Below are 21,103 nucleotides of genomic sequence, written 5' to 3'. Positions count from 1 at the left end.
CCACCATCAATTCGGTGATGCCATCCAGCCATCTCATTCTCTGTAGTCCCCGTCTCCTCCTGCCCCCAATCCCTCCCAGAGTCTTTTCCAGTGAGTCAACTCATCGCATGAGGTGGCCAAAGTATTGGAGTTTCAGCTTTAGCATCAGTCCTTCCAATGAACACCCAGGACTGATCTCCTTTAGAATGGACTGGTTGGATCTCCTTGTAGTCCAAGGGGCTCTCAAGAGTCTTCTCCAGCAAGAGGATAACAATAACCCTGTATACGAGACAACAGCAGAGACTTGGATGTGTGGAACAGTCTTAGAAAAAAAAAAAAAAGAAAAGTCGACCTATGGGGAAAAAAAAAAGAGTCTTCTCCAACACCACAGTTCAAAAGCATCAATTCTTCAGCGATCAGCTTTCTTCACAGTCCAAATCTCACATCCATACATGACCACTGGGAAAACCATAGCCTTGACTAGAGGACCTTTGTTGGCAAAGTAATGTCTCTGCTTTTTAATATACTATCTAGGTTGGTCATAACTTTCCTTCCAAGGAGTAAGCGTCTTTTAATTTCATGGCTGCAATCAGCATCTGCAGTGATTTTGGAGCCCCAAAATATAAAGTCTGACACTGTTTCCCCATCTATTTCCCATGAAGTAATGGGACCGGATGCCATGATCTTAGTTTTCTGAATGTTGAGCTTTAAGCCAACCTTTTCACTCTCCTCTTTCACTTTCATCAAGAGGCTGTTTAGTTCCTCTTCACTTTCTGCCATAGGGGTGGTGTCATATGCATATCTGAGGTTATTGATATTTCTCCCGGCAATCTGACTGTAATCTTCACCAATTCCCCAGAATTCCTGTTTCAACATCCCTCCATAGTAGCCTGAGTGCCATCCCTGAGCAGGGGATGCAGACATGGGCAAAAGAGACCACCCGGTCCAGCCCCCAGGGGCCATTGGTTAGCACAACAACCAAACTGTCAGACAGTATGGATAAGGGAGAAATGTGGAACAGGAAAAAACAGAAAATGCTAGGGGCAAGGAGGGGTCAGGGAGGCTATGGGGCACCAAGATCTGAAGGAAACAGGGCCAAGTCGTGCAAAAGGCTGGAGGAAAAAGAACATTGAGCAGCGGGCACAACACATACAAAGGCCCTGAGGTGGGAATGGACAAGGTGGATGGATTGGAGGAGCACGAATGGGGAGCAGATGTTAGGTAGGAGGGTGGGGGATTGCAGGGGCCACATGGGGGCCTGTGGGTCGAGTGTGAAGGATGGGTTTCACTATGAAGGCAAAGGGGAGCCACAGGCAGGTCTAGAGCTGCTGGCAAGGGGAGAGGAGTACAGAAGTGACACACCTCAGCAGGGCCCTCCACAGGGGGTTTTTGTAACTGTCTCATCGCTTTCCCTCCACTTCTCAGCCTCCGCCTGAGGCTTCAGGGGTCATGACACCTGCTGTTGCCCAAGGTCACGGCTGGGCTGCTTTCCTTCCAAACCTCTCCTCCACCATCCTCAGTTTCCACTCAGAATCGGTTCCACTTCCTCACTCTCACAGCTGAGTGATCAACCCAGACAAGACGTTGAAAGAAACTTCACTTTCTGTGGTTTTGGATTTGAGGTTTCAGTTCCCATGCTCCTTGCCTACCAGCTTGCCCTGGCCCCTGGAGCCAGGTGGGCCATAAGCACATGCACACTCTGGGGAAAATGCTGTAGCCCTGAGGCAAAGGAGCAGTACCTCAGCACATTCAAGGTTCTGAGTAGACCTGCAGCAGGGCCAGGTGCAGAAGTCACCCTGGCCCTGGGTTTGCAGCAGGAGTTCGGCCAGGTGAGTGTGGAGAGGGTTGAACTGTGTCCCCCCAAAGGATAATGTCTACAGGCCACTATCAGGAAACCAGAAAACAAGCATGAGCCCAGATGTGGAGAAACTGGAATCCTTGTGTACTGTTGGCGGGAATATAAAAATGATGCCAGTGCTATGGAAAACAATACGGAGGGCCCTCCAAACATTAAAAGCATAATCACCATATGCAAATGACCTAGTAGTTCCACTTCTGGAAAAGAACTGAGAGTCGGCTCTGGAAGAGATATTGGTCCACCCTTGTTCACAGCAGCATTATTCACAATAGCAAAGCACAGAAGTAACCCAAGTGCCCGATTGATGCATAAATAACTAAAATGTGATATGATCGTATTTTAAAGAGGAAGGAAGTTCACACACACTACAGCATGGATGAATCCTGAGGACACTTTGCAGAGTGAAATAAGCCCATCACATTAATACAAATACTGTATGATTTTAATTATATGAAGCACTTAAGAGTAGTCAATCGATGCTTTTGAACTGTGGTGTTGCAGAAGACTCTTGAGAGTCCCTTGGACTGCAAAGAGATCCAACCAGTCCATTTTAAAGGAGATCAGTCCTGGGTGTTCATTGGAAGGACTGATGCTAAAGCTGAAACTCCAATACTTTGGCCACCTCATGCGATGAGTTGACTCACTGGAAAAGACTCTGATGCTGGGAGGGATTGGGGGCAGGAGGAGAAGGAGACGACAGAGAATGAGATGGCTGGATGGCATCACCGACTCGATGGAGATGGGTTTGAGTGAACTCCGGGAGTTGGTGATGGACAGGGAGGCCTGTGCTGTGATTCATGGGGTCGCAAACAGTCGGACATGACTGAGCGACTGGACTGAACTGAACTGAAGAGTAGTCAAAATCATAAAGATAGATAAGCAATAAGGTCCTACTGTATAGCACAGAGAACAACATTCAATATCCTATGATAAACCATGGATGGAAAAGCACATAGAAACTGTTTATGTTTGTGTGACTGAATAATGTGCTATATAGCAGAAATTAACACAACATTGTAAACCAACTATACTTAAAAAAAAAAATCATAAAGACAGAAAACAGAATGGTGGTTGCCAGGACTGGGGAGAGGAGAGAATAGAAAGTGAGCATTTAATAAGTATACAGTTTTTAAATAAACAAGTATATATGCATATTTATACATATATATTATTTTTATTTAATTATTTGGCTGCCCTGGGTCTTAGTTGTAGCATGTGGGATCTAGTTCCCTGACCAGCAATTGAACCCGGGCCCCCTGCACAGAGTCTTAGCCACTGGATCACCACAGAAGTCCCAAATACAGAGTTTTAGATTTACAAGATGAAAAGAGTTATGGGATGGATGGTAGTGATGGCTGCTTAAAAATGTAAATGTATTTGAAACCACTGAATTGTATAAAAATGGTTAAGATGGTAAATTTTATGTTATGTTACTTCAATAGTTAAAAAAAAAAAGTTAAGTCCATGTCCTAACCCTTGAAACTTCAGAATGCGATCTTATTTGGAACAAGCATTTTTATAGACATAATGAATTAAGGATCTTGAGACAAACTCTCAAGATTTAGGACTTAGGGCGGCCTTATGTCCAAGGACAGGGGTCCTTATCAGAAGAGGATGGGAGTGAGTTCCCTGGTGGCCTAGTGGTTAGGATTCTGGGCTTTCCCTATTGTGGCCCAGGTTCAATCCTTGGTCTGGGAACTGAGATCTCATAAACCTAGGAACATGGCCAAAGAAAAAAACAAGACAAACCAAAAGAAAAAAAGAAAAGGACAGGACACGGAAAGACACACGAAGAGAAGGCCATGTGAAAGAGAGGCAGACACTAGAGTGATGCGTCTATAAGCCAAGAAAGGTCAAGAACTGCCAGCAGCAACCAGAAGCCACAAGAGAGACCTGGGACAGACTCTCCTGCAGAGCTTCTAGAAGGATCCAACCTTCCTGACACCGAGGTTTCAGGCTTCTGGCCTTGTGAACTGTGAGACAGAGACCTGCACTTGTTTTAAGACACCTGATGTGTGGTACTTTGCTATGGCAGGCCCAGGACACTCATGCCAGATGCCCATCCCTGCCCTCCACAGGCTGGGATGAGTGTTACGAGTCAGGCGTGCCACCTAGAGACCGATGGTTCCACCACCCACCAAGGACCACGAGACAGTGGAAACTTTAAACAGATGCTCCTTTTAATATCTGAGTCACCCAGAGCCATGGCCCATGGGCTAAGCCCCTGGGTGGGTCTGGTGGCCAGACCCTACTGGCTTCCAGTGGCACCACTTGGCTTTTCTAAAATGAAGCCTGGAGTGGGCTGGCAGTGGGGCCCAGCCCCAGAAGGTCCCAGGCCACTGGGGCTGCACATAGTCACAGCTGTAGCATCTCTCGGCACGGGTTACAAAGTGGAATGCTTCTCGAAGGGCACGGTCAGGAGTCGGGCTGCTGCCTCGTCCAGAAACCAGCAAAGTTTCCCAGTGCTGGGCTGGACCAGTGCGGCGGGGAGCGGGTTCTCCTCCTTGTCCTCCAAAATGCGCTGTGTGGAGAGGGCAGGAGCATGGGGCCCCACCTGCTCCCTCGCACCCCTCAGACCTCTCCAACCCTCAGGAGGTGAGATCACCCTTCCCAGATGTCCTGGCTTCAACCAATCAGCAGAGACAGGGGTCTCTTCCTTTTTATCATCTGTGACTGTTTAACAGTGGGGTCAGCACAATTTTTATTTTTTAAACACATTTAAAAAATATTTATTTGACTGCACCAGGCCTTAGCTACAGCACTGGGCATCTTTAATTGCGGCACGTGGGATGTAGTTCCCTGACCATGGATCAAACCCATGCCCCCTGCATCGGGAGCATGGAGTCTTAGCCACTAGACCACCGGGGAAGTCTCCAGAACACCTTTTCTGCCAAGACCAGAGAGTCACTATTTCAGCTCTGCAGATCACACCCCAACTCTGTTGCAACTACTCAGCTCTGCGGTTACAGGGCAAAAGTACCAGCAGACGACTCGTTGCCAAGTGGGTGTGGCCAGGTTCCAACAAATCTTTATTCGTGGACATTGAAATCTGAATTCGGTAACATTTTCACACACCAAAGAATACTCCTCTTTTGCTTTTTCTCCCAACCACTTTAAAAGGTCAAAAGCCTTCTTAGCTGTCAGGAGGATTCGGTCCCTCTAGCTGTGGTGGGCTGACCCCCTAATGTGATTTCATGATCAGCGGGCATGGGAAATAGTACTCTCTGCCAGCTGGGTCTGCCGCAAGCACTCTGAGTCATTAACGTGTTCATTTCTGACCACAGCCCTGCAGGGTTGCCTCTGGTCTCACCCCTCTTTACAGTCAGGGAAGCTGAGGCTGAGGGCATCCTCCTGTGAGTGGACTGTGAGTTGGAGCTGCCTTAACTGACCCTCAGGAGATCCACGGGGAGGAACCTTCCTAGTCCACCTTGCAGATGGGAAAGTTGAGGCTTGGTGGGGCGGGGCGGTTCAGTGACCATCTAAGGCCATGCTGGGTATCACTGGCAGGGACACTGGGTCTGCTGGAGACCACACCTGAACCCCGACATTAGCCGCCCTCATGGAGACATCTGGACCCAACAGCTGGTGCAGGAATTGTTACTTATTTATCTTTAAAAATATGTCTAGCTTCTTCCATGGTCTTTTCAGTGACGGTAATTAAAGTGTTTTTTTGTTTATTTTTAATATCCACTTTATGCTTGTTTTAAACGTGGTTTTGTTTGTTTTTGGCTGTGGTGGGTCTACGCAGATGTGCGGGCTCTCTAGTTGTGGCGAGTGGGGGCTGCGCTCTAGCTGTGGGACATGCACTTCCACTGCGGTGGCTTCTCTTGCTATGAAGCATGGGCCCTAGGGCATGGGGGCCTCAACCGCTGCAGAACGTGGGCTCAGCAGCTGTGGCGCATGGGCTTAGCTCCCCTATGGTATGGAGGATCTTCCTGGATCAGGGATCCAACCCCATTGGCAGGAGGACTCTTTACCACTGAGCCACCAGGGTAGCCCAACATAAATTCATTAATTTCATACTTTCCTAATATATTATGTGCAACTGTACCTTTCTTCTCATTCCTATTTTTTTTTTTTAAAACTTATTCCTACTACATATGATTTTTCTCCAGTTTCACCAGGGGTAGTTGTTATGCTATGGATCTATGTCTGTGTTATGGCTCTGTCTATGTTACGGATCTATTTACCGTCAAGTTTTTAAGAATATGAGCCAATTCAGTGATTTCAATCTCACTTATTCCTTCCTCTGACTTTTCTTAGATTTATGTTATTTTCCTTTGTTCTCATTCTAAAGTGCTTGACTGGTTTATTTCAATTGTTTTCTAGTTAATAATGAATTACATATGTATACACATTAAGTGATATGAATTTACCTCTGAGCTGTCTTGGCCATATCGCGTCAATTTCAATTCATAATTGTTGACCCCTCACTAGCCTGCATTTGCAGCTTTCATCTCTCCTTCAACCCAAGAATTACCTAAATACCTTGGGATCTGGTGCTTTCAGCACAACAGTGTCCAGGATCACATTCTTCGCCTACAACCTTCTAGGGAAGGGGGCCCTCACTGTTACCTTTAGAATAGCTGCCTTGCCTTCTCCTGTTGCCACAAAGATGACCATTCGAGCTGCGTTCAGCACGGGAAGAGTGAGGGTTACACGCTGCGGAGGTGGTTTCGGGGAGTCACTGATGGGGGCCACAATTTTCTCCCGCTCCTGGGGGCAGGGAGGCCCAAGGTGGAAACAGGAAAATATCACTTGACTTCCTGAGTACTCACACAGGCCAGGCACCGTCCAGCCATCATTCCATCCCACCCTGCCAATTCTGTGGCACTTGATTGAAGGCCCCCGTTTTGATGGGTGAACTGAGGCTCAGAAGGGTCAAGCCCCACTGGGCACGCCTGTTGGCTGAGGCTGACTCACACCATGCTGCAGGCACCTCCCAACCCTCTGGAAGCCCCAGATGGCAGAGGTCAGGGCTCAGACGTGAGCAGGGCCTTCGTGGGTGTGCTCACCTGCAGGAGGGGGTGGTCTGGGAAGAGTGAGCAGGTGTGGCCATCAGGACCCACACCAAGAATCAGCAGGTCAAAAACCGGGATGGAGTCCCCTTGGAAGGCCTGGGTGGGGAAAGAAGACAGCCCCAACAAGTTGTGAGGGAAGAGCTCAGAGGACACAAAGAAACAGTTGTCAGAAAAAACAAGTTGCTGTAACACTTGTAAGCAAGTAAGCAAGGCTCAGCCTCACCTGCAAAAAAAAGGAACTCTATTCATCTGCAAGGCTCACACTTCACTGTCTCAAAGCCTGACAATCTGGGGATGCAGCTGTGCCCAAGATGTGAACACTCAGGCCTACTACCAGGGTGTCAGAAGTGAGGCCGCCTTTGGGGGTTCTCCCAGAGCAGGGCTGTGGCCTCTCAGAGAGAGGGGGATCCTCAAAGGAGTCTGCCCAGGGTGAGACTGGGTCTACCGACCACCCCCAGGGAGAGCTTCTGCCAGTGACGACCACTCAGTGTCACCAGTAGGCTTACCCCATTGCTCTGGGAGAGCTCACTGGGTGGGTGAGGTCTTCCTGCAGCGGTTCCAGGGGGCTCACCTGTCTCAGCTTCCTGGCATAGTCCTCAGCTGCCTCCTCCACAGGCAAAGCGGGGTTGATGGTGATCACCTGGCTGTCGAAGATAGGGAGCTTGGACAGCAGGTGGGTCTGCAGCAGACAGAGGCACAGTGTCACCAACAGAAGCACACAGTCAGTGGGGGCACGGGCTTACACCTGGGACTACCTGGATCCTCCAGGCTAGGACATGACCGTCCTCATAGCCACTTCCTTTGTGAGTGAGGATCCCAGTGGCATTCCGCCAGAGGTCTTTCAAGCCCCTGGTGACTGGAGGTCTCCTGGCTCCGGCCTGCACCTTTCTGGCCACACCAGGATCCTGTTTCTAAACGCCCAGGGTCCTTTGGGCTTCAGGATAAAACCTAGCCCCTGTCAGCCCTCCAGAAGGTCCTGCTGACCTCCAGGCCTCAGCAGGTATACCAGCTCTTGATCCTGCCTGGGAAACTCTTACACATCCCTCAAGCTGCCTCCTCTGAGCAGCCACCTCTGCCTGTACCTTCCCCAACTGCTGCTTGGGGGTGTGACGTGTAACCGTGGTAAACATTGATTACTCTTCTGGGTTGCACTACAGGCTGAGCATGCCCGGCCCATAGCAAGCACTATGATCAGCCTATGATCAGTGGGTTTAATGCAGAAGTACCTGGAGTCAAGCATCCTGCAAGGCAGAAGGCTCCAGCCCTTTCCCGCAGAGATGAGTCCTATGCCCTTTGACCTGCTCTGGGATGGATGCTGGCAACCCCCACCTCAGTGCCTCCTTTGGGGCAAGGCCTAGTTCAGCCAAGGCAATGCCAGGCTGACCCACAAAGTAAAAGTAAGTAAACAACAAAACTATGGTGTTTGGAACAGAGGGGGAAGGCAGCAAGGACATGGGATAAGACAGCCAGAACTTACCGTGCTGACTCCCTGCCAAATGCTGGCCTGAGGAGAGCAGGCTCTGCGTTGAGGGCAACGGGGAGCCAAGGAGGGTGTGTGAGCTGGTGAGGAGCATGATCAGACAGATCCACTGTTGGAAAGACCAGCTTTGCCCAAGGTCCCTATCTACATACACCCTTGGGGATTGTACTGAGTGAAGTCGGGGGGAGTACAGGTGCCCTATTTCTGTCACCTGAGTCCCCTTCATAGCTGCCCTCCCCCCCAGAGGCTCACAGCCATTTCCAGGTTTGGCAGGTTCCTAGAACTGGAACTGCTGGTTGATCGGGTGGGTTCTCTCGAAACACTTGGCAGGTGCTGAGGAACCATCCCCAGGAAGGTGGGCCCAGCTCATCCTCCCAGCCTGGACAGCAGAAGGCCCAGGGTGAACCATTCATGCTCAGAAAATCCCAACTGCCCGGGGTCCATCCTCCAGGAGAGGAACATCTCTGCATCCCTGTACCATGTTGCTTAGTGACCCTCCCACAAAATTCACATCCACCTGGAATCTCAGAATGTGGACTTTCCTGGTGGTTCAGTGGTAAAGAATCCACCTGCCAATGCAGGAGACACAGCTTGGATCTCTAATCTGGGGTGATCCCACGTGCTGCAGGGCAACTGAGCCTGTGCGCAACTATTGAGCCTGTGCTTTAGAGCCTAGGAGCCACAACTACTGAAGCCCGAACTTTGCAACAAGAGAAGCCACCACAGTGAGAAGCCCGTGCACTGCAACTAGAGTGGTCCCCACTTGCCACAACTAGAGAAAAGCCCGTGCAGCAGCAGAGACCTAGCACAGCCAAAAATAATTAACTAATTAATTAAAAAAAAGATTGTGGCCTTATTTAGAAAGAGGGCCTTTGCAGTTGTCATTAGTGTAGATGAGGTCACAGGGCATTAAGATAGGCCCTAAATTCAAAGATTTGTGTCCTTACAAGAGGAGGACACAAAGAGAGAATAAGATGAACAAGTTTCACAGAAACAGAGGCAGAGATTGGAGTGATGTGGCCACAAGCCAAGAAACACCTGGAAACCCCAGAAGCTGGAAGAGGCAAGGAAGCCTCCCCGCTGAGAGCCTTTGGAGGGAGCATGGGACTGTTGACACCTTGATTTTGAACTTCTGGCCTCCAGAACTGTTGTTTTAAGCTACCAATGGTTAGTATTTTGTTACCACGCCCCAGGAAACTAATATGATTCCCTTCCCCGGGAAACTGGCAGGAGCAAATCCTCACCCCACATCAGTTCCCACCACATAGCATTTGCCTCTGCTGTACCCTCTGCCCCAGGGCACCTGTGGCTACCTCCTCATATCCTCCCGGTCGCTGCCCAAATGTCACCTCCTCAGAGTGCCCCACTGCCCTGGCTGAAAGATGCTCTCCCTTCTCTCCTGGCACTTCTTATCATCTCACACTGTTTTTAAAAAATATTTATTTGGCTGGACTGGGTCTTAATTGCAGCACTTGGGATCTTTGATCTTCATCGTAGCATGCAGGATCTAAGTTCCCTGCTGCTGCTGCTAAGTCGCTTCAGTCGGTTCCGACTCTGTGCGACCCCAGGCAGCCCACCAGGCTTCCCCGTCCCTGGGATTCTCCAGGCAAGAACACTGGAGTGGGTTGCCATTTCCTTCTCCAATGCATGAAAGTGAAAAGTGAAAGTGAAGTCGCTTCAGTCGTGTCCGACTCTGTGCGACCCCATGGACGGCAGCCCACCAGGCTCCTCCATCCATGGGATTTTCCAGACAAGAGTACTGGAGTGGGGTGCCATTGCCTTCTCCACTAAGTTTCCTGACCAGGGATCAAACCCAGGCCCCCCTGCATTGGGAGCGAGGAGTCTTAGCCACTGGACTATCAGGGAGTGAAGTCGCTCAGTCGTGTCCGACTCTTTGCGACCCCATGGATTGTAGCCTACCAGGCTCCTCCGTCCATGGGATTTTCCAGGCAAGAATACTGGGAGTGGGTTGCCATTTCCTTCTCCAGGGGATCTTCCCGACCCAGGGACTGAACCCAGGTCTCCCGAATTGTAGGCAGATGCTTCTGAGCCACCAGGGAAGTCCTCCTCATTTCATACTATTATCTTCTGTCCAAACTGCATTACACAGCGGCCAAGAGTGGATTTCCACTCTTATTGCCCTGTGTGTTTGTGCCCCACCCCCCATGAGCCCTATGAGGGAACTGTGCCTAGTGCTGGATACAAGGACACACACACACTGTATATCCGTGCAACTTTCTCTTTGACTGTTTTGTTAGGATTCTGTTACTTGACCAAGTATGGCTTTCCTAATTAAAAGTCTTTCAGGGACCTCCTGTTCCGACACAGGGGATATGGGTTCTGTCCCTGGTCAGGGAGCTAAGATCACACATGCCTTACCGCCAAAAAGCCAAAACATAAAACAGAAGCAATATTGTAACAAATTCAATGAAGACTTTAAAAATGGTCCACATAAAAAAAAAAATTTTTAAATTTAAAAAAAAATTTTAAGTCTTTCAAAGTCTGGCAAAGTGAAAAAGAAGCACGAGCTCACTTTTAAATTAAGCTCTAGGGGAAGACACACAGGACAGCAGACTTGAGAGTGGCCCCTGCCCCTGAAATGTGTCCCGGGTGCTCTCTGGGGGTTCCGCCAGGCAGGTTCATACCCCAGCTCCCTCCCTGGTCACCAGGTGACTCCCCATCTATGAAATGCAGGTACTAACAATTCCCGCCTCATAGGCACTTGTGGGGTTTCCTGAGATGATGTGGATAAAGCCATGGTAATCAGTAAACCTTCCTTATTACCAAACAAACAAACAAAAAAACCCAGTTCAAGCTTCTTTGTGAAGAGAACTCAACACACCTAGGACCTGAGCAACCTGAGGCTTCTGGCCTAACTCACCCCTGCCACACCTCCCTGGGTGGGTTTTCCTTCTCCATCCACAGCAGAGTTGACTCAGATGCGGGGCGGGGGGCGGGGGGGGGGAGGGGCAGCTCAGATAGTAGCTCCTCCAGGCCTCAGTTTCCCTGCTTATGAAATGGGGGTGGGGGAGTCGCCCTGATTCTATAGGAGTCTGGGGCCCCAGGCCAAAGATAACCAGCCACGGAGTTGTCAGCGCCACAAGCAGAGTGGAGATCAAAGAAAACTCGCCAGGTTAGAGATGCGGAAACCGAGGCCCAGTTTCCACACCAGATCCCGCCTACCTGACTCTTCCCTAACTCGGCCTCTGCACTTACTAGCCTGCAGCGCCTGAGCTTCTCGAAGTCCCTGGAATGGACCATTCTGTTTCGCCTCTATGCCTTTGCTCATGTCATTCCCTCTACTTGGCCACCTGAATCGCACACGACTTAGCGACAGAGCACACACAAACTATGCATCACCGGTCCACCCGGGTGGCAGTGGAGGTGCACCCCAGATGGAACCTCGGGGCACCCAGCAGACCATCCCCAGCTCCATTCCAGGCAGAGGGCACGGTGCTACCCTGCATAACTCGTCGCCTGGTTCAGGCGGTGGGCGCGGCCTTTTCGAAATGACCCCCGGTGGCCTCCGTAGCCGGGTCCAGGCGATGTGCACGGCCCTCTCGGCGTGACCCCCGGCGGCCCCCGTAGCTCTCACCCGGTAGAGGCCGTACGTGCTCTCGGCGTGCTCGAAGGGCACGAGGCGCTCGTCGCAGAAGCCCAGCGTCCAGCGCGCGAGGCTAGCGGGTCCAGCGGGGGCGGCGGCAGCGGGCAGCTCGCGGGCCAGCATGGAGACAAGGCTGCCGCCGGACAAGCCGAGCGTGAAGCGGGCGCCGGCATCTGCCAGGCAGCATGCTGCCTGCTGCACTACCAGTTGCGCCAGCGACGCACCCAGCTCCTGCGGGCTCGAGAAGACGGAGATGAGGCGGGGGCCCGGCGCGGCCATGGCGATGGCGGTGGCAGGGAGGAGGAAGCCCTCCCGGCGGCCACGAGTGCGCCTGCGTGAACGCCAGTCCCGCTACCCAGGTGCCTGTAGCACATGCGCAGACCCACGAATGACGTCCCGGAGGGGCCGGGCAGTTGGTCCGGTTGGGCTCATTGATTTTTTTGCCTGATCATGGAGCTTTTTTCCTGGGCTGGAGCAGGCGAAGGTGCAACTGAGCTCTACTTCCCGGTATCAGGGCGGGGCCAGAGAGCGGAGCTCAGAGCTTCGAGGCTAGCAATGAGGGGGCCCCGGGGTGGGGTTGGAGGGAGCCGACTTCTTGGAGGGCGCGCATTTTGGTGACTTTGAAATTTCTGAACTAGCACGTTTATCTTGTTGGTATTTGTTGTTTCTCTCTTTAATTAAAGTATAATTATGTATTTTAAAGTATATACTTGATAAGAACGGGTGTATTTGGTTTGTTCACAGAGTCCTCTCAACCCTCCTGAACTGTGGCACAGTGTAGGAGCAGTGTTGAATTTCTCCTGCGTGTTCTCTGTGGAGATCTCTTCCGCCCTGGGTCTTGCCTGGAGAAGCTCCCAGACTGAGACAAGTGGGCCTTGGCTGATAAGGTAGAATGCTGGTGGTTTAGTCGGTTAGTCGTGTCCGACTCTTGCGACCCCATGGACTGTAGCCTGCCAGGCTCCTCTGTCCATGGGATTCTCCAGGCAAGAATACTGGAGTGGGTTGTTATTTTCTTCTTCAGGGGATCTTCCTGACCCAGGAATTGAACCGGGGTCCCCTGCATTGCAGGCAGATTCTTTACCGACTGAGCCATGAGGGAAGCCCGATAAGATAGAATATTCAGGGAATAACATGAGCAGGGAGGATTGGAAGGAGGTCTGGTGGGTAAGGGCAGCTGGACCACTTCAGAACCTGAGAGTTTAGGATAGTGTAGTAAGTGCAGTGAGATTTGCAGAGGTAGTGCATCTTTCAAAGAAGTAGCAAATTAAGAAAACAGTTCCATTTATAATAGCAGCAAAGAGAATAAAATACTTAATAATTTTAGCAAAAGAGGTGCAAGACTTATACGCTGAAAACGATAAAACTTTGCCGAAAAGTAACTTAAAACATGATCTTAATAAATGGAAAAACATCCTATATCCATGGATTGGAAAACTTCATATTGTTAAGATGGAATGTGTGCTTGTGCTTGTGCTCAGTTGTGTGTGACCCCGTGGACTGTAGCCCGCCAGGCTTCTCTGTCCATGGGATTCTCCAGGCAGGAATATTGGAGTGGGTTTCCATTTCCTCCTCCAGGAGATCTTCCCAACCCAAGGATCAAGGCCTTGACTCCTGCGTCTTCTGCATGGGCAGGCAGATTCTTTGCCACCGAGCCACATGGGAAAGCCGTTAAGATAGCAACAATCCCCAAATTGGTCTATAGGCACGATGTCATCCCTGTCAAAAGTCTGAGAGCCTTTTTTGAGATATCAACAAACTGATCCTAAAATTCATGAGGAACTGTAGGGGGCCCCAAATAGCCAACCAGTCTTGAAGAACTAAATTGGAGGACTCACATTTCTTGATTTCAAACTTACTACAAAGCTACAGTAATCAAACTGTGGTATTGACATACAATAGACATATATATCAATGGAATAGAGCTGAGCTAGAACAATAAACCATATGTCTGTGATCAATGACTCTTCAACAAGAGTGCCAGAAGCATTCAGTACGAAAAGAACAGTCTTTTCAACAACTGGTGCTGGGAAAATTAGACAGTCACATGCAAAAGAATGAAATTGAACCCTGTAGTAGGCAGAAAAATAGTCCCCCAATGGTGTCCACACCCTAGTTCCCTAAATCTGTGAATTTGTTAGGTTACTTGGCAGGGGGAAATGAAGGTTGCAGATTGAATTAGGTTGCTAATCCCCTGTCCTTAGAAGAGGGTACATGGATGAGCACAATATCATCTTGAGTCACCGAAAATGGGAGGAGGAGGAGGACCAGAGAAATCACGTCATGAGAAAGGCTCAACCCACTGTTGATGGCTTTGAAGCTGGAGGAAGAGGCCGGAGTCAAGGAACGCGGGCCGTTTCTAAATGCTGGAAGAGGCAAGGGAGTGGATTGTCTCAGAAGCTCCAGAAGGAATGCAGCCCTGCCAAACCTTGATTTTAGCCAAGATCCAGTTCTGACTTCTCACGTTCAGAACTGTAAAATAACTGGTGTTAAGCCACCAAGTTTGTGGTGTTTGTCACCTCAGCACTAGAAAACTAACACAGATCCCCACCTCAAACCGTATACAAAAATTTAAATGTCAGGGCTAAAACGAGAACATTCTTCTTAGAAAACAGATGCATCAATCTTTATGACCTTGGTCTAGAAAATGATTCCAAAAGCAAAAGTGGGGCTTCCATGGCAGTCCAGCAGTTAAGACTCCATGCTCCCAATTCAGGGGGCACGGGTTCAATCCCTGGTTGTGGAACTAAGTTCCCACATGCTGCATGGTGTGACCAGAAAAAAGACAAACTGGGCTTCATAAAAATGAAAAATATTTATGTTTCAAAGGGTCTTACCAAAAGAGTGAAAAGACAATCCACAGGAGAGGAGAAATTTGCAAGCCATATCTTACAAGGATTTAGTATACAGAATGATATTAAGAACTCTTCCAACTCTAAACAGGCAACCCAGTTAAAAACTGGGCAAAGGATATGAATGACATTTCTTTTCAAAGGAGGTATACAGATGGCTTCCCAGGTGGCTCAGTGGTAAAGAAACTGCCTGCCAATTCAGGAGATGCAGGTTCAATCCCTGGATTGGGAAGAAATCCCCCTGGAGAAGGAAATGGTAACCCACTCCAGTATTCTTGCTTGGAGAATTCCATGGAGCCTGGTGGGCTACAGTCCATGGGGTGGCAAAGAGTCAGACAGGACTTAACAACTAGACAACAAACACATGAAAAGATGTTCTGCTTATTAGCCCTCAAGAAATGCAGATCAAAACTACAAGGAGATACCACTGGAATGATCACAATAAAAAAGAACTTCCCTGGCAGTCCAGTGGTTAAGACTCCAAGATGGCACTGCAGGGGGTGCAATTTCGACCTCTTGTTGGGGAACTAAGATCCTGCATGCCTAGCGGTGCGGCCAAAAAGAAAAAGAGAGAAAATAAGTGCTGACAAGGATGTGGGAAACTGAAACTCACACACTCCTGTTGGTGGGAATATAAAGTGATACAGTCACTGTGGAAAACAGTCTGGCAGTTCTTGAAAAGGTTAAAAATAGTTACCATGTGACCTAGCATCTCCACACCTGGGTTTACACCCAAGAGAATTCAGGACATATGTTCACACAAAAACTTTGACACAAATGGTCACGGCAGCATTACTCACAATAGTCAAAGTCGGGGTGGGGGGGAATAAACCAACATCCATCTGCTGCTGCTGCTAAGTCACTTCAGTCGTGTCTGACTCTGTGTGACCCCATAGACGGAAGCCCACCAGGCTCCCCTGTCCCTGGGATTCTCCAGGGAAAAACACTGGAGTGGGTTGCCATTTCCTTCTCCAATGTGTGAAAGTGAAAAGTGAAAGTGAAGTCGCTCAGTCGTGTCCGCCCCTTAGCGACCCCACGGATTGCAGCCTACCAGGTTCCTCCATCCATGGGATTTTTTAGGCAAGAGTACTGGAGTGGCTTGCCATTGCCTTCTCCGCAACATCCATCTACTGGTGATTAAACAAGAAAAGTGGTCTATCCATACAATGGTATATTGTTTGGCCATAAAAAGGAATGAGCTACAACTTGGATGAATCTAAAAACATGCTGAGAGAAATAAGTCAGACACCATAGGCCACAGACTGTGTGATTCCATTTCTATGAAATGTCCAGAATAGATAAATCCGTAGAGACAGAAAGTAGTAGTTGCCAGAGGTTGAGGACAGAGGAAGAGCAGTGACTTCTAACGGATACGAGGGTTTTTTGGGGTGATGAAAATGTTCTGGAATTAGACACACGGGATGGTTGCACAACCTCGTGAATATACTAAAAACCACTATGTTGCACAATTTAAAAGGGCGAATCTATGGTCTAAATAATTAGCTCAATTAAAAACAGTGATTTGGGCCCAAGGAACAATAGGAATGAAGGCGTTGAAGCCAGACACAAGCTGGAAACAATTATCCATGGTACAAGGAAAACAGCCTGCAGGATGGCAGTGCTAGCCGAAGAGCCTGGAATTTTCCCCAAAGTGATGGAGACGGCAGAAGAGTGTGGGGCAGGGACCCAGCCTGCAGCCCCCTATTCTTGGGAAGTTCTTGGCGCTAACTCTCCTCTTCCATATGCCCTCTCAGGCAGCTGCTGCTTCTTCCTGGTCCCTTGTGCTCCGCTCAGCCCCTGCCTCTCACAGGACACTTGCCAACACCAGGCTGGGGTGTTTCTCTTCCCACAAGTACAGGCATCCTCTCTGTACACATTCTTCCAGGGCCCATCCAGAAAGGAGCAACTCAGGGTAGAGCACCATCAGCTCCCATCTCTCTTCATGATTTACTGAGGGTTCCCAGGGGCAAGTCACAGAGCTTCTAATTTGGTATGAAAAAAAAAAAAATACAGATCTATCAAGCCACAAGAAGGCAGAGAGGAACCTCAAATGAAAGAAGTCACTCTGAAAAGATGACACCCAGTTTGATTCCAAATCCATCCATGATAGTCTGGAAAAAATAAAAGTAGGGAGACAGTAAAAAGCTCAGTGGTTGCCACAGGTTGGGATAGGAGTGATGAGAGATGGAACATGGGATTTTTAGAGCAAGAGAAACTATTCTTTGTGATACTCTGTGGTTGCAAGCCATTATGTATTTGTTGAAACCCATAGAATGTACAACAGAGTGGAACCCTAATGCAAGCTGTGGACTTGGCTTAATAATAATGTATCAACATTAACTCATCAGGTGTAACAAATGTAGCCCACGAATGTCAGATGTTAATTCTAGTGGGAACAGTGGTCAAAGGGCATATGAGAACTCTACTTTCTGCTATTTTTCTGTAAACTTCAAACTGCCCTAATAAATAAAAATCTATTAATTTTTAAGAGCAAACAAACACAGAGCTGGAACCTAAGAGTCATCAGGATTGTCTTCTTGCTGGTCTGGAGAGAACTTACACTGTTGCAGCTAGAGTGACTGACTGCAGTGAGAAAGGCCCCACTAGACCGCTTCCTCACCAGAGCCCCTGACAGTGACTTCATTCCCCGCCTGTGTCTGCAGTTTCCTCATTTGTTCAACAGGGACCATGACACCTTTGGAGGTGGTCAGATGTCTGCAGGGATGTTACCCATCAGCACACCAGGGGGCTCCATCCCCACCACGACACACCTTTCTCACCTTCAGGGCATCTCAAAGGCTCTACCTTGCCGTCACCTTCCTTGCACTGTGGGCAGTGAAGGACCAGCACCCCACAACAACAGTTCATCCATTCTTAGGCTGGTCCAGGACTCATCCACCCCCATCCATCCCCAGTCACCCCCCGGGTTCCCCCACCTAGCACCTAGCAATTTTCATAAGATTTTCTTCCTCTCTCCTTTGGAGACGAGACAGGCGGGAGCTGAGAAGATGAACTCTGGAGCTCAATGTCCTGGGTTCAAATCCCAGCTCAGACAGTTACCCTCGCAGGCCTGGTGGCTCTCACTCAGAGCTACAGCCACACACACTGGCCCCCCAGAGAGGGGCGGCCAGACCTGCAGAGACACACTGTCCCGGGCCATCCTGTGCACCTGCCAGAACCCAGAGGCTGCAGGGAGGTGGTAAGAATGCTAACCCGTGGCCCCTCGAGCCCCTACCCAGTCCCCAGACCCCGGACCTTGCAGGTGGGAGAAGAGGCAACAGGAGCTGTCAGTAAAGGCCGAGTGTGTTTGCCCGAGTCTGGCGACCAACCATGTGTTCCCTGGGAGGGGCCTGCTCTCTGAAACTCACAGGGTTCTCGGCCATGTGGGGACAACAGGTGAGTGACTGAGCTCCTATCAGGCACCAGGCGCTCTGCAGGTTTATTTCTTAAACTCAACGAGGAAACAAAACCTCAGTGCTTGAAAAGGCCCATGCGAAAAAGCATGGGGTCATTTCCTACTGGCCTTGCTGTTCTAACTGCTGGATGGTGCTGCCAAAGGGAGGGACGCGGGGCAGCCTGGGTGGCCAGCCCCACCGATGGGTGTCTGGGATGAGCCACTGATGAAGCTGATGGGAATGTCCGGGCTGTCCTGGCGGGGTGGACTCAGGATGTCGCCAACCAAGGGTCCAAGTCGTCACTAGCAAGGCCAGGGCAACAGTCAACAGGCAGGAACCCCTGAGGGCATCTCAGAGGCCACCTCTGACCTGGAGGCGCCCCCAAATCCACTGCTGCCATTCCCCTGGGTCCTGCCAGCAGCCACGGCAGGTGGGGTCCCCAAGAGGCCTCCACCAGGGTAAGCATCTGAGCAGTGGGCCAAGCAGCCACGCAGGGCCATCTTCAGGTCCCCTCCAGCAGGAGCTCCATGCACATCCAAGTGGTCACAGTCAGTTCCAGAAGTTTCTGGGGCATCAGGAAAGGCAGGCAAGAGAAGGGAGAGCCACCAGGGACAGGAAGTGCAAAAGGCAGTTGGCCCAGCTGGGCAGAGATTCCCTGCTGACCTGGAGGGCCCCGGGCTGAGGCCCCCTTGAACCCAGGTTGTCCAGGCAGACCATCCCTAGCTCCTCATTCAGCAAGGAAGGCAGAGGGGCTGCCTGGAGCTCCCACAGGGCCACAATGTCCTGGAACCCAGAAGCCTAGGGAGGGCTGGGCTGGGTGGGGTTTGTTCACAAGGCACAGCTGAGAGGGAGGTGCAGCGGCCCCTCCAGGTTTACCACCCAGTGGGGAGGACCAGCAGAGGCCCCCAGGGCAGCTGTGGCCCCGCACAGACTGCAGCTCCCAGAAGGAAGTGGGCAGGGGAGGAGAGACGGAGGAAAAGGTGAGGCAGTCAGGGACAGCAGGGAGGCCCAGAAGCAGGGAGCAGAGACAGACAGATAGACACACAGACACAGGAGTAGAAGACAGGCGGGGGCAGCCAGCTGGTGGAGAGGAGGAGGAAGAAGGCGGGAAACAAGGGCTCCTTCTGCAATCGGGCTTCTTTGCCCCACGACAGGGCAGGGCTGTTTGGCTCCAGCCCGCCTTGCTTGTTGGGCCTGGCGCAGAGTCTTGGGCCGACAGAGGAGTGTCAGAGGGCGAAGGCGCCTGAGCAGATGCGGGTGTAGACACCCTGATCCAGAGGCAGGTAGTGGCCCTGTTTCAGGTCCAGGAAGAAGAGCCGGTCCGAGGTCTGGCGTGGGTCGAAGCCCTCGTGCTGCAGCCGGGTCTTCTGAATCTTGAAGGTGCCTGTGGGGACATGTGCGGAAGTAGGGGTGGGGGTGGGGTGGGAACTTGGCAGGGGGCTGCCAGGAACCCCACCCCACCCCAGCTCACTATTCTCTCCAGAACCTCCAGGCCTCTGAATAGGCTGTCCCCTCTGCCAGAAGCATTCTTCCCCATTTTGCCCGCCGGATTCCCCCTTGGCCTTTGGATCTCAGCTTCATGCTCCCTCCGCCAGGGAGGCCTCCCTGACTACCCCCCTCATGACCCAAAACTCCATGTATACTCCCTGCCTGTCACATGGTCACCCCACACAAGACCAAGAAGGTGAAAGGGCTGGGTCAGTCACACAGGAGGTCAGGGGTCAGCAACTTATAGGCCCATGATCCACCCACGGGCCAAATTCAACCCCCTATCTGAGGAAGCCACCCCCGGACACATACACACTACTTACTGCTGTTTCTGCCCTACAGCTGAGGAGATGAATTATTGCTGCAGAGGCTGTGGCCCGCAAAACTGAAAACATTTATTATCTGGGCCTTAAAGAAAAAGTTTGCAGTCCCTGCAGTAGGCAATTAAAGAAGGGTTTTGTGAAAGATCTGGGTTTGTAGAAAATCGAGGGAGAATCCCTGTGTGCTCAAGAATTAGGAAGGATTTTTTTTTTCTTTTAATGAAACTTCAGGGAGTTCCCTGGTGTTTGGGACTCTGCACTTTCACTGCGGGTATACAGGTTTGATCCTAAGATCCCGCAAGTTAGGCTGCTTGGCCATTAGAAAAAAAGGAAAGCAACTTGAAAAGTACAAACCTCAAGATTAAAAAAGCTGGGGCAGAGGTGATGATGGTGGGGTTTTTGTTTGTATCAAAATTAAAGCTTCTTTTCAATAAAGGGCACCATGGACAAAGTTAACAGAGTCCAAAATAGAGGAGATTTAAAATGTCTGAAATTGCTAAGGAATTAACATCTAGACTGTTAGGAGGAACTCCTGTAAGTCACAAAGAAAGAGTGAGACAATACTACGATCGGCCAAGGATACGACGAGCAGGTGATTCACAGAACAGGGAGCCTCATAGGTGGGGACGTTTCGTTCAAATTTCCTGCTGCTGCTGAGTCGCTCCAGTCGTGTCCGACTCTGTGACCCCACAGACGGCAGCCCACCAGGCTCCGCTGTCCCTGGGATTCTCCAGGCAAGAGCACTGGAGTGGGTTGCCATCTCCTTCTCCAATGCGTGAAAGTGAAAAGTGAAAGTGAAGGCGCTCAGTCGTGGACGACTCTTCACGACCCCAGGGACTGCAGCCCACCAGTCTCCTCCGTTCATGGGATTCTCCAGGCAAGAGTACTGGAGTGGGGTGCCATTGCCTTCTCCAGGTCAAATTTCCTAGTCCTCAGAAAAATGCTGAAAACGAAGAAATGCACCAAACATAGCAGGAAGGCCCGTGGGCGTAGGAGTGAGGAATGGAAAGAAGCGAATGTTGAAGACAAGGGAAGAGCACAGCTCACAGTGCCAGCGGCCGTGGGCCGTCAGTGAGACCAGGCACAGGGGCGGAACCAGAGCGGGCAAG

At 50.5% G+C, this 21,103-nt stretch overlaps 2 protein-coding genes across 8 annotated transcripts in view; both read right to left on the bottom strand.

Moving 5' to 3' along the window:
- Positions 1-80: 80 nt before the first annotated feature.
- On the bottom strand, positions 81-12,312 carry PGLS (6-phosphogluconolactonase). 3 transcript variants are annotated; one of them, XM_088839170.1, is made up of 6 exons: positions 11,555-11,789; positions 8,336-8,418; positions 7,430-7,537; positions 6,853-6,954; positions 6,413-6,553; positions 3,996-4,358 (listed from the first exon to the last, which is right to left on the bottom strand). In XM_088839170.1, the coding sequence occupies exons 1-6, from the start codon at positions 11,625-11,627 to the stop codon at positions 4,221-4,223; spliced, it is 645 nt and encodes a 214-aa protein (XP_088695296.1). In that variant the 5' UTR covers positions 11,628-11,789; the 3' UTR covers positions 3,996-4,220. The 3 variants fall into 3 exon arrangements, with proteins under 3 accessions (XP_088695297.1, XP_088695296.1, XP_088695295.1); XM_088839169.1 differs by lacking the exons at positions 8,336-8,418; positions 11,555-11,789 and adding an exon at positions 11,934-12,290; XM_088839171.1 differs by lacking the exons at positions 3,996-4,358; positions 6,413-6,553; positions 6,853-6,954; positions 8,336-8,418; positions 11,555-11,789 and adding exons at positions 81-258; positions 11,934-12,312 and having other exon boundaries at positions 7,365-7,537.
- A 5,894-nt stretch (positions 12,313-18,206) lies between these two features.
- The window catches only part of SLC27A1 (solute carrier family 27 member 1), a 38,581-nt gene continuing 35,684 nt past the window's right edge, over positions 18,207-21,103 (bottom strand). For all 5 annotated transcript variants that reach the window (XM_055431186.2, XM_055431188.2, XM_055431189.2 and 2 more), the window contains one exon: positions 18,207-19,570. In XM_055431186.2, the coding sequence (XP_055287161.1) occupies positions 19,413-19,570 (158 nt within the window). In that variant the 3' untranslated portion in view covers positions 18,207-19,412. The remainder of the gene's footprint in view (positions 19,571-21,103) is intronic.

The sequence above is a fragment of the Moschus berezovskii genome, chromosome 8 (assembly GCF_049115385.1).
Source record: "Moschus berezovskii isolate FMDL1 chromosome 8, NW_MosBer_1.0, whole genome shotgun sequence".
Taxonomy (NCBI): Eukaryota; Metazoa; Chordata; class Mammalia; order Artiodactyla; family Moschidae; genus Moschus; species Moschus berezovskii.
Note: the sequence above shows the minus strand (reverse complement) of the source record. Positions and strands in the feature narration are given on the sequence as shown.